A 17,466-nucleotide genomic window follows, 5' to 3' on the forward strand; every position below is an offset into this window, starting at 1 on the left:
AATGGCATAGTTTTGGAGGAGATTTGGCATAGTGAAGAGAGAAATGGAATATTTCAGAGTTCTACAGAATTTTTGATTAATAAATAAAAGAATGTTACAGGTGAAACTCGAAAAATTAGAATATCGTGCAAAAGTTCATTTATTTCAGTAATGCAACTTAAAAGGGGAAACTAATATATGAGATAGACTCATTACATGCAAAGCAAGATAGTTCAGGCTGTGATTTTCATAATTGTGATGATTATGGCGTACAGCTCATGAAAACCCCAAATCCACAATATCAGAAAATTAGAATATTACATGCAATCAATAAAACAAGGAGTCTACATAGAACAATATCGGACCTCTGAAAAGTATAAGCATGCATATGTACTCAGTACTTGGTTTGGGCGCCTTTTGCAGCAATTACTGCCTCAATGCGGGGTGGCATGAAAGCTATCAGCCTGTGGCACTGCTGAGGTGTTGTGGAAGACCAGGATGCTTCAATAGCAGCCTTCAGCTCTTCTGCATTGTTCGGTCTCATGTCTCTCATCTTTCTCTTAGCAATGCCCCATACATTCTCTATGGGGTTCAGGTCAGGCGAGTTTGCTGGCCAATCAAGCACAGTAATCCCACGGTCATTGAACCAGGTTTTGGTGCTTTTGGCAGTGTGGGCAGGTGCCAAGTCCTGCTGGAAAATGAAGTCAGCATCCCCATAAAGCTCGTCTGCAGAAGGAAGCATGAAGTGCTCCAAAATCTCCTGGTAGACAGCTGTGTTGACCCTGGACTTAATGAAGCACAGTGGACCAACACCAGCAGATGACATGGCTCCCCAAATCAACACAGACTGTGGAAACTTCACACTGGACTTCAAGCATCTTGCAGTGTGTGCCTCTCCATTCTTCCTTCAGACTCTGGGTCCTTGGTTTCCAAATGAGATGCAAAAGTTGCTCTCATCAGAAAAGAGGACTTTGGACCACTGAGGAACAGACTAGGTCTGTTTTTCTTTAGCCCAGGTAAGACGCTTCTGACGTTGTTTGTTGTTCAGGAGTGGCTTGACAAGAGGAATACGACATTTGAAGCCCATGTCCAGGATCCGTCTGTGTGTGGTGGCTCTTGATGCACTGACTCCAGCCTCAGTCCATTCCTTGTGAAAGTCCCCAACACTTTTGAATGGCCTTTTCCTGACAATCCTCTCCAGGCTGCGGTCATCCCTGCGGCTTGTGCACCTTTTTCTTCCACACTTTTCCCTTCCACATAACTTTCTATTAATGTGCTTTTATACAGCACTTGGTGAACATCCAACTTCTTTTGCAATTACCTTTTGAGGCTTTGCCTCCTTATGGAGGGTGTCAATGATGGTTTTCTGCACAACTGTCAGGTCAGCAGTCTTCCCCATGATTGTGATTCCTACTGAACCAGACTGAGAGACCATTTAAAGGCTCAGGAACCCTTTGCAGGTGTTATGGCTTAATTAGCTGATTAGAGTGGGACACTTTGAGCCTAGAATATTGCACCTTTTCACAATATTCTAATTTTCTGAAATTGTGGATTTGGGGTTTTCATGAGCTGTACGCCATAATCATCACAACTATGACAAATCACGGCTTGAACTATCTTGCTTTGCATGTAATGAGTCTATCTCATATATTAGTTTCCCCTTTTAAGTTGCATTACTGAAATAAATGAACTTTTGCACGATATTCTAATTTTTCGAGTTTCACCTGTATACTTTCATCCCCTTCATGGATTACTGCCTTGTCGTGGTGAAGGGGCTTGTGTAATTCAATGAAGCTATGAGCTATGCCGTGCAGGGCCACCCAAGATGGAAAGGTCATAGCAGAGAGTTCTGACAAAACGTGATCCACTGGAGAAGGAAATGGCAACCCACTCCAGTATCTTTGCCATGAAAACCCTATGGACAGTACCAAAAGGCAAAAAACGATATGACGCTGGAAGATGAGCCCCTCAGGTCAGAAGGCATCCAATATGCTACTGCGGAAGAGCAGAGGGCTAGTACTAGTAGTGCCAGAAAGAATGAAGTGACTGGGCCAAAGCCAAAAGGATGCTCAGCTCTGGATGTGTCTGGTGGTGAAAGGAAAGTCCAATGCTGTAAAGATTTTTTCTCCATAGGAACCTGGAATGTAAGATCCATGAATCAAGGAAAGCTGGATGTAGTCAAACAAGGATGACAAGACTGAACATCGACATCTTATGTATCAGCGAACTAAAATGGACAGGAATGGGTGAATTTAATTCAGAAGACCATCAGGTATACTACTGCGGACAAGAATCCCTCAGAAGAAATAGAGTAGCCTTCATAGTCAATAAAAGAGTAGGAAAAGCAATACTGGGATACAATCCCCAAAATGACAGAATGATCTCAGTTCGAATCCAAGGCAAACCATTCAATATCACAGTAGTCCAAGTCTATGCCCCAACCACCAGTGCTGAAGAGGATGAAATTGACCAGTTCTATGAAGCCCTACAGCACCTTATAGAACTAACACCAAAAAATGATGTCCTTATCATCAAGGGGGATTGGAATGCTAAAGTAGGAAGCCAAAAGATAACTGGAATAACAGGCAAGTTTGGCCTTGGAGTACAAAATAAAGCAGGGCACAGGCTGATAGAATTTTATCAAGAGAATACGATGGTCATAGCAAACACTCTTTTCCAACAACCCAAGAGACGGCTCTACACGTAGACATCACCAGATGGTCAACACAGAAATCAGATTGACTATATGCTCTGCAGCCAAAGATGGAGAAGCTCTATACAGTCAGTAAAAACAAGACCAGGAGCTGACTGTGGCTCAGACCATGAGCTTCTTACTGCAAAGTTTAGGCTTAAACTGAAGAAAGTAGGGGAAAGCACCAGGCCACTCAGGTATGAATTAAATCATATCCCTGTTGAATATACAGTAGAGGTGACAAATAGATTTAAGGAATTAGATCTGATAGAGTGCCTGAAGAACTATGGACAGAGGTTTGCAACATTGTACAACAGGTAGCAACTAAAACCATCCCAAAGAAAAAGAAATCCAAGAAAGCAAAATGGCTGTCTGAGGAAGCTTTGCAAATAGCTGAGGAAAGGAAAGAAGCAAAACGCAAGGGAGAAAAAGAAAGATATGCCCAATTGAATGCAGAATTCCAGAGAAAAGCTAGAAGAGATGAGAATGCTTTCTTAAATGAACAGTGCAAAGAAATAGAAGAAAACAATAGAATACGGAGGACCAGAGATCTTTTCAAGAAAATTGGAGAGATGAAAGGAACGTTTAATTCAAAAATGGGCATGATAAAGGACCAAAATGGCAGGGACCTAACAGAGGCAGAAGAGATTAAGAAGAGGTGGCAAAATTACACAGAAGAACTATACAAGAATGAGCTTAACGTCCCTGATAATCACAATGAGGTGGTCACTGACCTTGAGCCAGACATCTTGGAATGTGAAGTGAAGTGGGCCTTAGAAAAGCTGAGCAACAACAAAGCTAGTGGAGGTGACAGTATTCCAGCTGAGCTATTCAAAATCTTAAAAGACGATGCAGTAAAACACTCAATTTGCCAGCAAATTTGGAAAACTCAACAGTGGCCACAGGATTAGAAAAGATCAGTTTACATTCCAATTCCAAAGAAAGGCAGTGCCAAAGAATGTTCAAACTATCGCACCATTGCACTCATTTCTCATGCTAGTAAAGTCATGCTTAAAATCCTACAAGCTAGACTTCAGCAGTATGTGGATCGAGAACTACCAGAAGTACAGGCAGGATTTCGAAGAGGCAGAGGAACTAGAGATCAAATTGCCAACATACGCTGGATCATGGAGAAAGCTAGAGAGTTCCAGAAAAACATCTACTTCTGCTTCATTGACTATGCTAAAGCTTTTGATTGTGTGGATCACAACAAACTGTGGCAAGTTCTTAAAGAGATGGGAGTACCAGACCATCTTATTTGTCTTTTGAGAAACCTATATGTGGGCCAAGAAGCAACAGTGAGAACTGGACACGGAACTATTGATTGGTTCAAAATTGGGAAAGGAGTCCGGCAAACTGTATACTGTTGCCTTGCCTATTTAACTTATATGCAGAGCACATCATGAGAAAGGCAGGGCTAGATGAATCAAGAGTTGGAATTAAGATTGCTGGGAGAAATATCAACAACCTAAGATATGCAGATGATACCACTCTAATGGCAGAAAGTGAAGAACAACTAAAGAGCCTCTTGTTGCGAGTGAAGAAGGAGAGTGCAAAAGTTGGGTTGAAACTTAACATTAAGAAAACCAAGATCATGGCATCTGGCCCTCTCAATTCCTGGCAAATAGATGGGGAAGAAATGGAGGTATTGACAGATTTTATTTTCCTGGGCTCCAAGATCACTGCAGATGGGGACTGTAGCCAAGAAATTAAAAGACGCCTGCTCCTTGGGAGGAAAGCAATGGCAAATCTAGACAGCACACTAAAAAGCAGAGACATCACCCTGTCAACAAAAGTGCGTATAGTCTTCCCGTATGGTCTTCCCAGTTGCAATGTATGGCAGTAAAAGTTGGACCATAAGAAAGGCTGAGCACCAAAGAATTGAGGCCTTTGAACTAAGGTGTTGGAGAAGACTCCTGGGAATCCCTTGGACTGCAAGGCGATCAAACCAGTCAGTCCTAGAGGAGATCAACCCTGACTGCTCTTTAGAAGGTGAGATCCTGAAGTTGAATCTCAAATACTTTGGCCACCTAATGAGAAGTAAGGACTCACTGGAGAAGAGCCTAATGCTGGGAAAGATTGAGGGCAATAGAAGAAGGGGACGACAGAGAATGAGGTGGCCGGATGGAGTCACTGAAGCAGTAGGCATGAGCTTAAATGGACTCCAGAAGATGGTAGAGGATAGGAAGGCCTGGAGGAATGTTGTCCATAGGGTCGCGATGGGTCGGACACGACTTCGCAGCTAACAACAAATACTTTCATATTCCTTAAATATCTTAAAGACAATAAAATATTTTTGGCTCAGTAAGAACAGTTTATAAAAGTACTTAAGAGGTCATCTCCATTGGTTCAGACATGCTAGAAGAATTAATGGGATTCAGGGCACCTGTCAGAACAATTCTAACTGGATTAATTAAATATATAATAGTACTTTTACTCTTCAAGAATGTAAAAAGTATCCAAACGTTCTATAACAATGTGAGAAATTAGCTGAGAGGAAAAACAGAAAATCTTGCTTCACACATTGTACTATGCCTTGGTTTTCTTAAATCAAGGTTTATTGAACAAATCCTATTTTTCAAGACTTACACATAATGATTAACCATATAACCATGGCTTATAAACCACAAAATTTGGTTCATATACTTACCTTGAACAAAATCCAACCATGAAATGATTGTTTACTTGAAAATTAGTATACATTTATTTATCATAGGGTGTGAGGAAAATGGTTCATCCTCATCATTTTCATTATCCTATATAAATTGAAGTTTTGATGGTATATTAGAAATGATTTGTTAAAAAGCTTTTCACTGGACTGGGATCCTAAAAGTCTTTTCATTTCCAAATGGCTTACAAACATAATGGGAAAGAAGGCTATTTTCAAAGTAATTTCTGTATTATGTATATGAAAATAATTAGTTTGAAGAACTAATGCTGCGATCCACGTATTAATATCTGAGCAAGATTTACATTTGAACATATGCCTGAGATTGTATTATAGAGAGTCAGTTTGATGTAGTGGTTAAGGCATCAGGTGGGAGATTTGCATTCTAGTCCTGCCTTAGGCACAAAGCTTGGGCCAGTCACTTTCTATCAGCCCTAAGAAGCAGGCAATGACAAAGCACTTCTGAAAAACCTAGCCAAGAAACTGCACGGATTTGACCAAGCTGTCACCAGGAGTCAAGGTTGACTTGAAGGCACATGGACATAAAAAAGGATTATATTCTCATTAATATTTTTGAAATCAGCACTACTGTATATCAGTTATGATATCTGGGTGACTACAATGCAGTTTGTATTAAAGGTAATAAGGAGTCAGGGCCTTGGACCTGAACTGAAGAAAGCTTGTTTCTAACCTCCACTCAGCTCCAGAATTTATTGAGTGACAATAGGCGTTATTCTTACTGAACCCCATCACCTTTACACAGGGCTTTTTTTCTCATAGAACGCTCAGAACGGAGTTCTGGCACCTTTTTTGGATGGAACCTTGTAGGATAGGCAAGGTGGGTTGTATGACATCTGTGAGTTCCGGCACCTTTTTCTTTTACAAAAAAAGCACTGCCTTTACAGAATTATATTTCTGAGAATGAAATAAGAGACCACTAATATATGCCATGTAGAATATTCAAGAGAAAAAGTAGGAGAAAAATAATAATTGGCAGATAAATAACATTATATTCTTCCAAATATGTAATACATACCTTTCTAATTTTTCAGAGAGATTATCAGCAGAATCTGCAGCAGGGATTTGATAAATATCTGATAATTCCAGGCGTTGTCTATAGCCCTTTTTCAAAATAGGCTTTGTCCATCTGCAAAATAAAACAGGTATTTTAAAATTACTCTACATGTTTATAATCTATGACTTATAAGTAGGTTTTCACTTTTCTGTTTTTTATTTTAGTTTCTGCTAGCACTCCAGAATCACATGATGATTGCAGAATCATGCATCTTGGTATAATAAATAAATAAATATTAAGATGCAGAACAAATCTAGCATAATTTGTTGCAAGTATTCAAGGAGGACCCACACATCTTCAAACTGATATTATATGGCCAATATAATTTTCAAACCCAGGTGAATTTTTAAATCTATGAAATGTTAGGAGAAAAAAAGAAATTTAAAATAGCACTGAATGCATCCAAGATCCTGAATATATCTGTAAGTATTATTTGGATCAATATGGTTAAACTAGCTACAAATATTTATAAAGTATGATTACAAGATAGGCTCATTTCTTACATGTTAAAAATAGAGCATAATTTTTATAAGTAAATATCATTACCACCCATGATGTATAATTGTGATGTCTTATTGCCCTAAACTTAGATTTTTTTTTGAACCTGATCTCATACGCTAGAATAAAGCATACTTAAATAATGGAACTGCCATAAGAAAACAATTTCCAAGACTTCCTGGTTGACCTCACAATACTTATTAAAATATTTTGAGAACACAAAACCCTTGGGCATAACAACAGAATTTCTTTTTTTTCTCTTTTAGACTTCTGGCATACAGCTTTTAGAAATCCTTTCAGTTTCATAAGTTTCAGAATTCCATTGTTTTATGCCATAGATTCTAAAATGACTTGCTTCAAAAAAAAAGTGCATGATTCTTTGATTTTTACCTACATCAGCAAAATATTAAATTGAAGGCCCAAATACATCCATACGCTCGTGAGGCCTGAGTATGGAAATGTTGATTTTTAATCTGGTATCATTTTATGGGCAAAACTAATGCATAAAAGTATGCTGTTAATTAGCAGTTTATAGTGGCCCTTCCCCTTCATGGATTACTGCCTTGTCGTGGCGAAGGGGCTTGCGTAATTCAATGAAGCTATGAGCTATGCCGTGCAGGGCCACCCAAGACGGACAGGTCATAGCAGAGAGTTCTGACAAAACGTGATCCACTGGAGAAGGAAATGGCAACCCACTCCAGTATCTTTGCCATGAAAACCCTATGGACAGTACCAAAAGGCAAAACGATATGACGCTGGAAGATGAGCCCCTCAGGTCGGAAGGCGTCCAATATGCTACTGGGGAAGAGCAGAGGGCTAGTACTAGTAGCGCCAGAAAGAATGAAGCGACTGGGCCAAAGCCGAAAGGACGCTCAGCTGTGGATGTGTCTGGTGGTGAAAGGAAAGTCCAATGCTGTAAAGATTTTTTCTCCATAGGAACCTGGAATGTAAGATCCATGAATCAAGGAAAGCTGGACGTGGTCAAACAAGAGATGACAAGACTGAACATTGACATCTTAGGTATCAGCGAACTAAAATGGACAGGAATGGGTGAATTTAATTCAGATGACCATCAGGTATACTACTGTGGGCAAGAATCCTTCAGAAGAAATGGAGTAGCCTTCATAGTCAATAAAAGAGTAGGAAAAGCAATACTGGGATACAATCCTCAAAATGACAGAATGATCTCAGTTCGAATCCAAGGCAAACCATTCAATATCACAGTAGTCCAAGTCTATGCCCCAACCACCAGTGCTGAAGAGGATGAAATTGACCAGTTCTATGAAGCACTACAGCACCTTATAGAACTAACACCAAAAAATGATGTTCTTATCATCATGGGGGATTGGAATGCTAAAGTAGGAAGCCAAAAGATAACTGGAATAACAGGCAAGTTTGGCCTTGGAGTGCAAAATGAAGCAGGGCACAGGCTGATAGAATTCTGTCAAGAGAATGCGATGGTCATAGCAAACACTCTTTTCCAACAACCCAAGAGACGGCTCTACACATGGACATCACCAGATGGTCAACACAGAAATCAGATTGACTATATGCTCTGCAGCCAAAGATGGAGAAGCTCTATACAGTCAGTAAAAACAAGACCAGGAGCTGACTGTGGCTCAGACCATGAGCTTCTCCTTGCAAAGTTTAGGCTTAAACTGAAGAAAGTAGGGAAAAGCACTAGGCCACTCAGGTATGAATTAAATCATATCCCTGTTGAATATACAGTAGAGGTGACAAATAGATTTAAGGAATTAGATCTGATAGACAGAGTGCCTGAAGAACTATGGACAGAGGTTCGCGACATTGTACAAGAGGTAGCAACCAAAACCATCCCAAAGAAAAAGAAATGCAAGAAAGCAAAATGGCTGTCTGAGGAAGCTTTGCAAATAGCTGAGGAAAGGAGGGAAGCGAAAGGCAAGGGAGAAAAAGAAAGATACGCCCAATTGAATGCAGAATTCCAGAGAATAGCTAGAAGAGATAAGAATGCCTTCTTAAATGAACAGTGCAAAGAAATAGAAGAAAACAATAGAATAGGGAGGACCAGAGATCTTTTCAAGAAAATTGGAGAAATGAAGGGAACGTTTAATGCAAAAATGGGCATGATAAAGGACCAAAATGGCAGGGACCTAACAGAGGCAGAAGAGATTAAGAAGAGGTGGCAAAATTACACAGAAGAACTATACAAGAATGAGCTTAACGTCCCTGATAATCACAATGAGGTGGTCACTGACCTCGAGCCAGACATCCTAGAATGTGAAGTGAAGTGGGCCTTAGAAAAACTGAGCAACAACAAAGCTAATGGAAGTGACAGTATTCCAGCTGAGCTATTCAAAATCTTAAAAGACAATGCAGTAAAAGTGCTACACTCAATTTGCCAGCAAATTTGGAAAACTCAACAGTGGCCACAGGATTGGAAAAGATCAGTTTACATTCCAATTCCAAAGAAAGGCAGTGCCAAAGAATGTTCAAACTATCGCACCATTGCACTCATTTCTCATGCTAGTAAAGTCATGCTTAAAATCCTACAAGCTAGACTTCAGCAGTATGTGGATCGAGAACTACCAGAAGTACAGGCAGGATTTCGAAGAGGCAGAGGAACTAGAGATCAAATTGCCAACATACGCTGGATCATGGAGAAAGCTAGGGAGTTCCAGAAAAACATCTACTTCTGCTTCATTGACTATGCTAAAGCCTTTGATTGTGTGGATCACAACAAACTGTGGCAAGTTCTTAAAGAGATGGGAGTACCAGACCATCTTATTTGTCTCTTGAGAAACCTATATGCGGGTCAAGAAGCAACAGTGAGAACTGGACACGGAACCACTGATTGGTTCAAAATTGGGAAAGGAGTCCGGCAAGGCTGTATACTGTCGCCCTGCCTATTTAACTTATATGCAGAGCACATCATGAGAAAGGCAGGGCTAGATGAATCAAAAGTTGGAATTAAGATTGCCGGAAGAAATATCAACAACCTAAGATACGCAGATGATACCACTCTAATGGCAGAAAGTGAAGAAGAACTAAAGAGCCTCTTGTTGCAGGTGAAGAAGGAGAGTGCAAAAGTTGGGTTGAAACTTAACATTAAGAAAACCAAGATCATGGCATCTGGCCCTCTCAATTCCTGGCAAATAGATGGGGAAGAAATGGAGGTAGTGACAGATTTTATTTTCCTGGGCTCCAAGATCACTGCAGACGGGGACTGTAGCCAAGAAATTAAAAGACGCTTGCTCCTGGGGAGGAAAGCCATGGCAAATCTAGACAGCACACTAAAAAGCAGAGACATCACCCTGTCAACAAAAGTGCGTATAGTCAAGGCTATGGTCTTCCCAGTTGCAATGTATGGCAGTGAAAGTTGGACCATAAGAAAGGCTGAGCGCCAAAGAATTGAGGCCTTTGAACTGTGGTGCTGGAGAAGACTCCTGCGAGTCCCTTGGACTGCAAGGCGATCAAACCGGTCAGTCCTAGAGGAGATCAATCCTGACTGCTCTTTAGATGGCCAGATTCTGAAGCTAAAACTCAAGTACTTTGGCCACCTAATGAGAAGGAAGGACTCACTGGAGAAGAGCCTAATGCTGGGAAAGATTGAGGGCAATAGAAGAAGGGGACGACAGAGAATGAGGTGGCTGGATGGAGTCACTGAAGCAGTAGGCGTGAGCTTAAATGGACTCCAGAAGATGGTAGAGGACAGGAAGGCCTGGAGGAATGTTGTCCATAGGGTCGCGATGGGTCGGACACGACTTCGCAGCTAACAACAACAACAAAGTGGCCCTTCTCAAAATTAAATCTTTTCTATGTTAATCCTGACTATAATAAATTGCTCTTTATTTATAACTGTCAGATCACACTTTACTTCCATTTATATATAAAAAGAATTGCAAGATTATTTTTATATATAAATGGAAACAACACTTTTAGTAAGATAACATAATTTTCATTTATATTAATATGCTTCTCTTTCAAAGTTGTATAGTGAAGCAAGCAAGGTGTTCATTATCTAATTCTGGATTTTAAAAATATAAACAGCAGTCAGACGCTGAAAGGGATGAATAAATAAATTTTGATATATCCATTCTCCATAGACTTGGTTATAATAGTTTTCTTGTTGAAGCTGTAATCTGCATCTCAGATGGAAACATAACAAATAAGATTTTCATCAGCCCCTTCCCAATGTTCCAGACACTGTTCCACACCTAACTGTAAGGCGAACTCTTCTTGAATGTTATATTGACTTTGAGAACATCTGAAGGATCTTCCAATCATCACATTTATACCTTATCAAGTCCAGGTTCAGAAGCAGGGCACATACCTGAATAATTTACTTTTTCCCCCAAAATATTTTATCAAGAATTACATTTAGAAACAATAAAAACTAATACAAACTACCAAAACTATAAAAACAGAAAAAATGTAGAAGGAACTTGTCATCCTAACAAGTAAAAACAATTTTAATATCTTACTACATATATATATATATATATATATATATATATATATATATATATATATATATATATATATATATATATATATATATATATATATATATATATATATATATATATATATATATATATATATATATATATATATATATATATATATATATATATATATATATATATATATGCTCTGTTCATCACATAACTCATCTCCTACCTAAAAAACCAAATCCAAAAATCCATTATTTATTCTTTATCACAAAAATCCAGTAGGGGAAACCAGATATAACAAATTTTCTCTTTTAACCTTGATCAAAAAAGCCAACCTTGTATTCCTCCCATGAATTTTTAATAGTCTTAATTTTTTAACCCCATCAAATGTAGTCCCAAGGCTTGTTATATACAGGAGGGGGCAACTCAAGGATCTTTCATAACTTTAACATGCCTCTTTTGTATATCTATTATATACATTTTGTCCTTTTCATAAAGTTTTTCAGGACTTCCTCAGACTTTTCTTGTGAATCCAGCAAGAAGAAGTTATCCAAATAATTACTCTGGTTTAAAAATTGTGCATTCTTTTAAGCAGTGAAATGTCCATCAGTTTTGTTTCTATATCTAGAATATATTTCTCCATATCCTTCTCTTTGCTTCACACATTTAAATCCACATTCCAATTAATTTCACACTTGTCCATGGTAGCTTCTTCATCTTCTGTAACTTCATTGACACAGGATCTACTGTATCTATCATATCAAGTAATTTTGAAGACCAAAATTCAAAAATATCAATCAAAGATTTTTGCTCCAATCTTTCTTAATGAGATAAATTTATTATCATCTATCTGCCTAGTAATGTCAAACCTTCAGGGTCCCACTATCATATTTCTGCTTAAAAAACCAAATAATCACCATTTACCACAGGAAGAATTCTTCTAATTAATTCAAAATTATAACTACAAGTCCATCTTAACCCTTAGTCCATTGTTAACTTTCTAAAATCCATATTCCAAGCATGCTTTCAATATCGAAGCCCCTAAAATAGTATTTTTCAAAAAAATAAAAATGTTAACTACAACTGTTTCCCAAAGGAAAAGAGAGATCACCTGATGAATATAATAAACCTTGCCCATTCAAAATTGTCTTAATAATTCCAATACAGAAAAATCCTTCAGAAACTGACTAAATGAAGCTCAATGAGCTTTATGTCTTTAAAAACAGTGTTACAAGTGTGAACTTGATGGTGTCTCTTGACTCCCAGACATTCTCAGCAGACCATAAAAAAGCAAATTCCTGTGGTCTTCTTATAAGGAATGACTGTTTGGAGCCATATGGGTTATCTCAATGATCTCTCCTTCCTCCAGAGAGATTTCATCAATCTGGACCAATCATCCAGTTGCAGTTTCCCTAGCAAGTGCAATGCCACTGCCAACAGGACATCAGATCACCATAGCACTCACCAGAATTTATTCAACAACACACCAATAATTTGCAAGGCCTAAAATGTTGCTTAAGCATTTAAAAAATGAAATGTGTCAATTAAATTATTACAAAAAAGGGTATTATAGACATGGTTAAAATAAACTATTTGGTTTCTAGTATTCAGATACTGTATGACAGAGTCAGTTTGCTCTAGTGGTTAAGGCACCAAGATAAAAACCAGAAGACTGTGAGTTCTAGAACCCACCTTAGGCATGAAAGCCATCTTGGTTACACTAGGCCAGTCCTTCTCTCTCTCAACCTATGATGTCAGGCTCAGGCAACAAGACAACTGCAGAATGATGCGTACAGTATTGTTGTGAAAAGTGTTGAGAATTATTTAATTAATTAATTAATTAATCTACTGCTAAAATTATTTTTATTTATCTGTTACATGCAGACACAAGAAGTCTTTGTGAATCTAGCACCCTCCTAATATGCCAAATGCTATACTGGCTGGGAATTCTGTAACTTGCAATCCCTTCCCAGTTGGAGAATAGTGTTGAGAAAGCTTGCCAGAAAAACTGTCCAAAATGTGGAAGCTTCTGAAAAGAACTAAGAATGGTAAAAACATGTTATCAGTACCTCCTCTTCATAAATACAAACTTATCTTTCACATAAGAAAACCCTGAACATTTATTTCATTTGCCATTGATAAGAAAAAGATAAAGAAGTAATGCAAAACAGAAATGTTCTAATGTAAGTACACCTCCTGAATGGTTCTGATTTTACTCATATGACTAAGACATTTCAACAGTTTTTAGAATGATTATAAATCATCCCAGTCTATTTCATATCATATTTGGGGAAAATGTTTCCAATAAAGTGCTATTGTCTACATGTTTATTTTTTTATTAAAAATGTTATTAGCATATTGCCAATATTAAAGAAAGAAGATGCTGGAAGTGAGTTGATTCTTGTATCATTCTAGGAAAACACAGTGTGAATCTTAAATAATCTCTGAATCAAGTGGTATTCTATTTTATCTGATACTCCTTTTGTACAGCTACAGTGAAGTAAATAATATATAAATAAATAATATATCACTGCATGCATGCCTAATCAACAGAGGTTACACTGGAATACACACATAGATACACACACACACACACACACACACACACACACACACACGGAAACCTAGTTCATTCCCATTTTCCCATCTTTGCAAGTTTAAACAGGAACAACTTTAAATAAGGCACTGAAAAATAAAGCTGCACGGTATTGATATGAACACATTTACGTTTATCTACCCATCTAAGTCACATTATTTGCAGAGAAATAAAGTATGTAGCTTATTGCTGAAATAAAACTCGATATTAGATAAACTTACTTCATTGCCTAAACTGACCTTAGGTACAAGCAAACACTTAATAAAAATTGCTATTGCTGCTACTATTGCTGCTACTGTAACTCCATGTAATAATAGGAAATCATTCTTATTTCATTGGGAATGGATTAGAAGTTTGAGGCTAGCTACCATTTGTACATTAAATAGTTTTTCCTTCTATTTCTTTCTTTGTTGCCGCAATATGTAATCTTTTGGCAAGAGTAGACATTCCTAATGGTAATATTTTTATATGCCAAAGTAAGTTCTAAGATACATGTGATTATGTCAATATATGATAGATTACTTCCTTGTACATCTTGTAACTCATGTTCTTGATTTCACTCCTGATGAAAGCTTGTTTTTGCTTTCCAGATTCATTGTCTAATAGAATGACAATAGTCATTATATTATAAAATCATACTAAATGACATATTCAATATGACTTTATAATGACTTCCACCTCAGTAGTACTAGAAGATCCCAGCACCTATGGGGGTAGTATTCTAAATTGGACATTTATTTGACATTCCAAAAATATGCAGAGTTTTACCCTGCTGATCAGTGGAAACAGAAAAGATTAGATTGAGGCAGTACTTTGAAGTCCCCAAAGTGTTTAGGAGGATTCAATCTCAAGCTCCACTATTTCAATACCAATGCTTGACTTTCAGGCACATATAAAGTGACTTTTACCTAGGCTAAGCCATCACACAGCATACATTCTGCCTGGTGGCTTTTGAACTACTTGTCATCCTTTAGAGCAGGTTTGGGGAAGTTTTCGCTTGGGCTCTATAGTGACTGGTGCCACTAAATGCTTAGAAGGAATAACTGATCTAATGGTCTCAGCTTTAGTGCTGTTATACTGGGTAGCCTCAAGAGGGTATCCACAAAGAAATTCCACCCCCCAGGAGGTACCATAAGATGAAATTAAATGGGTTGAAATACTGACTCCATTGGACTTGCTTGGGGGACAGTTTCGTGGGCATCTTTAGCGCTTCTACCTTTTTGTAGTCAGTCCAGACCTTGAAAAGGATATTACTGCCCTTCAGGAAAGGTCTCCACATTAGTAGTACCCAGAGCACTGGGTAGTCTTCTTTTTCCCATTGTGTCCACCTTACATTCCATTTTGCTCATTTTTTGGAGGTGTATGCACATGGCTGTAGGATCCCTTGGTCATTTTTTTGTAATAGCAATGTGCCACATTGCTAGCATCCACTTGGGTGGCAAGAGGGGTATTAGGGTTGGGGTGTTTCAATATGAGCTCTACCTTGAACAGGCATTTGAGTTTTTTTAATGTGGCTTGGCATTCCATTGTCCATTTCAGTGGTTGGCTGGACTTGGGTTTCCCCTCTCCTTTTGTTTTCAGTATGCTGGAGCTAGGCAGTGCTATCTGAGCAAATGATGGAATGAATTGGCAGTAAAAGTTTGCAAATCCCAGGAGGTTTTGTATTTGCTTTCTGGTGCACCATTGTTTGGTGATGGGGTGAACTTGAAGACCAAAACTCCATGTAGTGCCATTTCTCTGGTTCTCAGGGCTGATTGCCCCAATTTCTTGGCTGGCTCTGAGGATGGTTTCTGTGCTGGCCAGATGGCTTGGTAGTCGGCATCCCAGTGCCTTTCTTTCTCACACTTAAAGCAGCCAGTGGAACGTTGCCATGGACTCTGCTCATGGTCTTCTGATTTCAGAGCATCTTTCTTCTCAGTCTGGAAGGACCTTCAACACCGGTGGCTGGGATGGTTTCAGGATTGGGCCAAGTCAATCTCAACTTTCTCAGCCAGGTCATACTATTCGTGTGGAGTGGGAGGGTTATCTCTGGAAATACAGGTGTTATAGACATTATTGTTTAGCTCAGAGGCTCCCAACATTTTAGGCACCAGGGACTGGTTCTGTGGGGAGAGGTTTTTCCACGGACTGGAGAAGGCATGGTTTCGTGTGCTGCCTGCATCCCATGGATGGGGCTTCTCTTGTTTGCATAGCCCAGTTTCTGGCATGCTGTGGCCCGGTGCTGGTCCACAGACCAGCGGTTGGGGACCCCTGGTTTAACCCATCCTGGAAGCCTCAATCTGCATGTCAGTGGCCAATCAGTCTGCTGACATTCCAGGTCTCAAAATTCTTGAGTATAGGCAGCAACGGGTCACTGCTCCTGGCTGATGGTCTTTATTAAAGTTCTGGCCTTGCAATCAGTGAGGGGGTCTTCAAAACTCTTTTGAAGTGCTGTCATAAAGGAGTCAAAGTTGTAAAGTTTCAGTGCATCATCATCACCTCCTTAAGTAACACCAGCTGCCTGCAATTAGTGCAGGTTCGCATCCCACCAGGCTCAAGGTTGACTCAGCCTTCCATCCTTCTGAGGTAGGTAAAATGAGAACCCAGATTGTTGGGGGCAATAAGCTGACTTTGTAATAATGCCGCTTGGGGTTTGTGTGAAAGTCCTAATAAGCAGGCATATACATAGAATGAAGGCTATTGCTAAGCACATTGTGCTTTAGATTGTAAGCCGCCCTGAGTCTTCGGAGAAGGGTGGGATATAAATGGGATTAAAATTAAAAAATTGTGGAGGGTAACCACCTACTCTGCCACAGTCCCTTCCAGAGCCATGGGCAAACATCTCACCTTGGCCCTTCAGTTTACAGGTGAGCCCCAAACTCTTGCATGTAGGTCCACACCTGGACCAGGAAGAATCCCAGCTGCTTGGAGTCTTTGCTGAATTTCACCCCCAGGGCTGGTGATTGATGACCTCTTCTCAATTGTGGCATAGCCCATTCTGGTGGTGGTTGAGCTGCCAGGGAAGGCTGAGGGGCTGGAGCTGTTCAAGAGCCATCAGGGCAGCGGGGTAGCGGGTGTGGCCATGCCATCATCTAGCTAGTCCTGTGCTGTCTTGGCTGCAGTACTGCCATCCAGGCCAGAGCTTCTCACGCCCTGAGGTTTTGAACACACCACTCAGTAGGTCAATTGCTTGCTCCAGCATCAGCCTGCTCCAGTTCATTTTGTCCAGAGTCTCTTCTTCCTCCAGGTTCCCTGGCTCCCTCGCATGAAAATCACCCCTGAGGGTTTTTCCTCCCACTCTTCTTTTTTTCCAACCCCCAGTGACCATCTGGGTCTTGGTTGGCCCTCACAGAATTCCAGTTCTGCCAGTCACCCTGAATGCTTCCCTCTGCTATGGGGTTTCACTGCCAACTCCCCCCATGCTTCGGTTTCTTCTTGGTCACTTTCATGAGCCAACATGCTTTGCTTGATCTCACAGCAGGAGTGCACCTCTGGGTTGACCTTGCCTAAAGTCAGACCTGCCCCAGCCAGATCCCTAGGAAAGAA

At 39.6% G+C, this 17,466-nt stretch overlaps 1 protein-coding gene across 1 annotated transcript in view; it reads right to left on the reverse strand.

Annotated features, from left to right (window-relative positions):
• The window catches only part of CFTR (CF transmembrane conductance regulator), a gene marked incomplete at its 5' end in the record, with an annotated part of 124,153 nt that extends 107,236 nt beyond the window's left edge, over nt 1–16,917 (reverse strand). The window contains 3 exons of the mRNA XM_081331953.1: nt 6,376–6,486; nt 14,474–14,540; nt 16,821–16,917. Of these exons, the coding sequence (XP_081188079.1) occupies nt 6,376–6,486; nt 14,474–14,540; nt 16,821–16,917 (275 nt within the window). The remainder of the gene's footprint in view (nt 1–6,375; nt 6,487–14,473; nt 14,541–16,820) is intronic.
• Between the last annotated feature and the right edge of the window lie 549 nt (nt 16,918–17,466).

Source organism: Vipera berus (assembly GCF_964194415.1).
Source record: "Vipera berus genome assembly, chromosome: 6".
NCBI classification, from domain to species: domain Eukaryota; kingdom Metazoa; phylum Chordata; class Lepidosauria; order Squamata; family Viperidae; genus Vipera; species Vipera berus.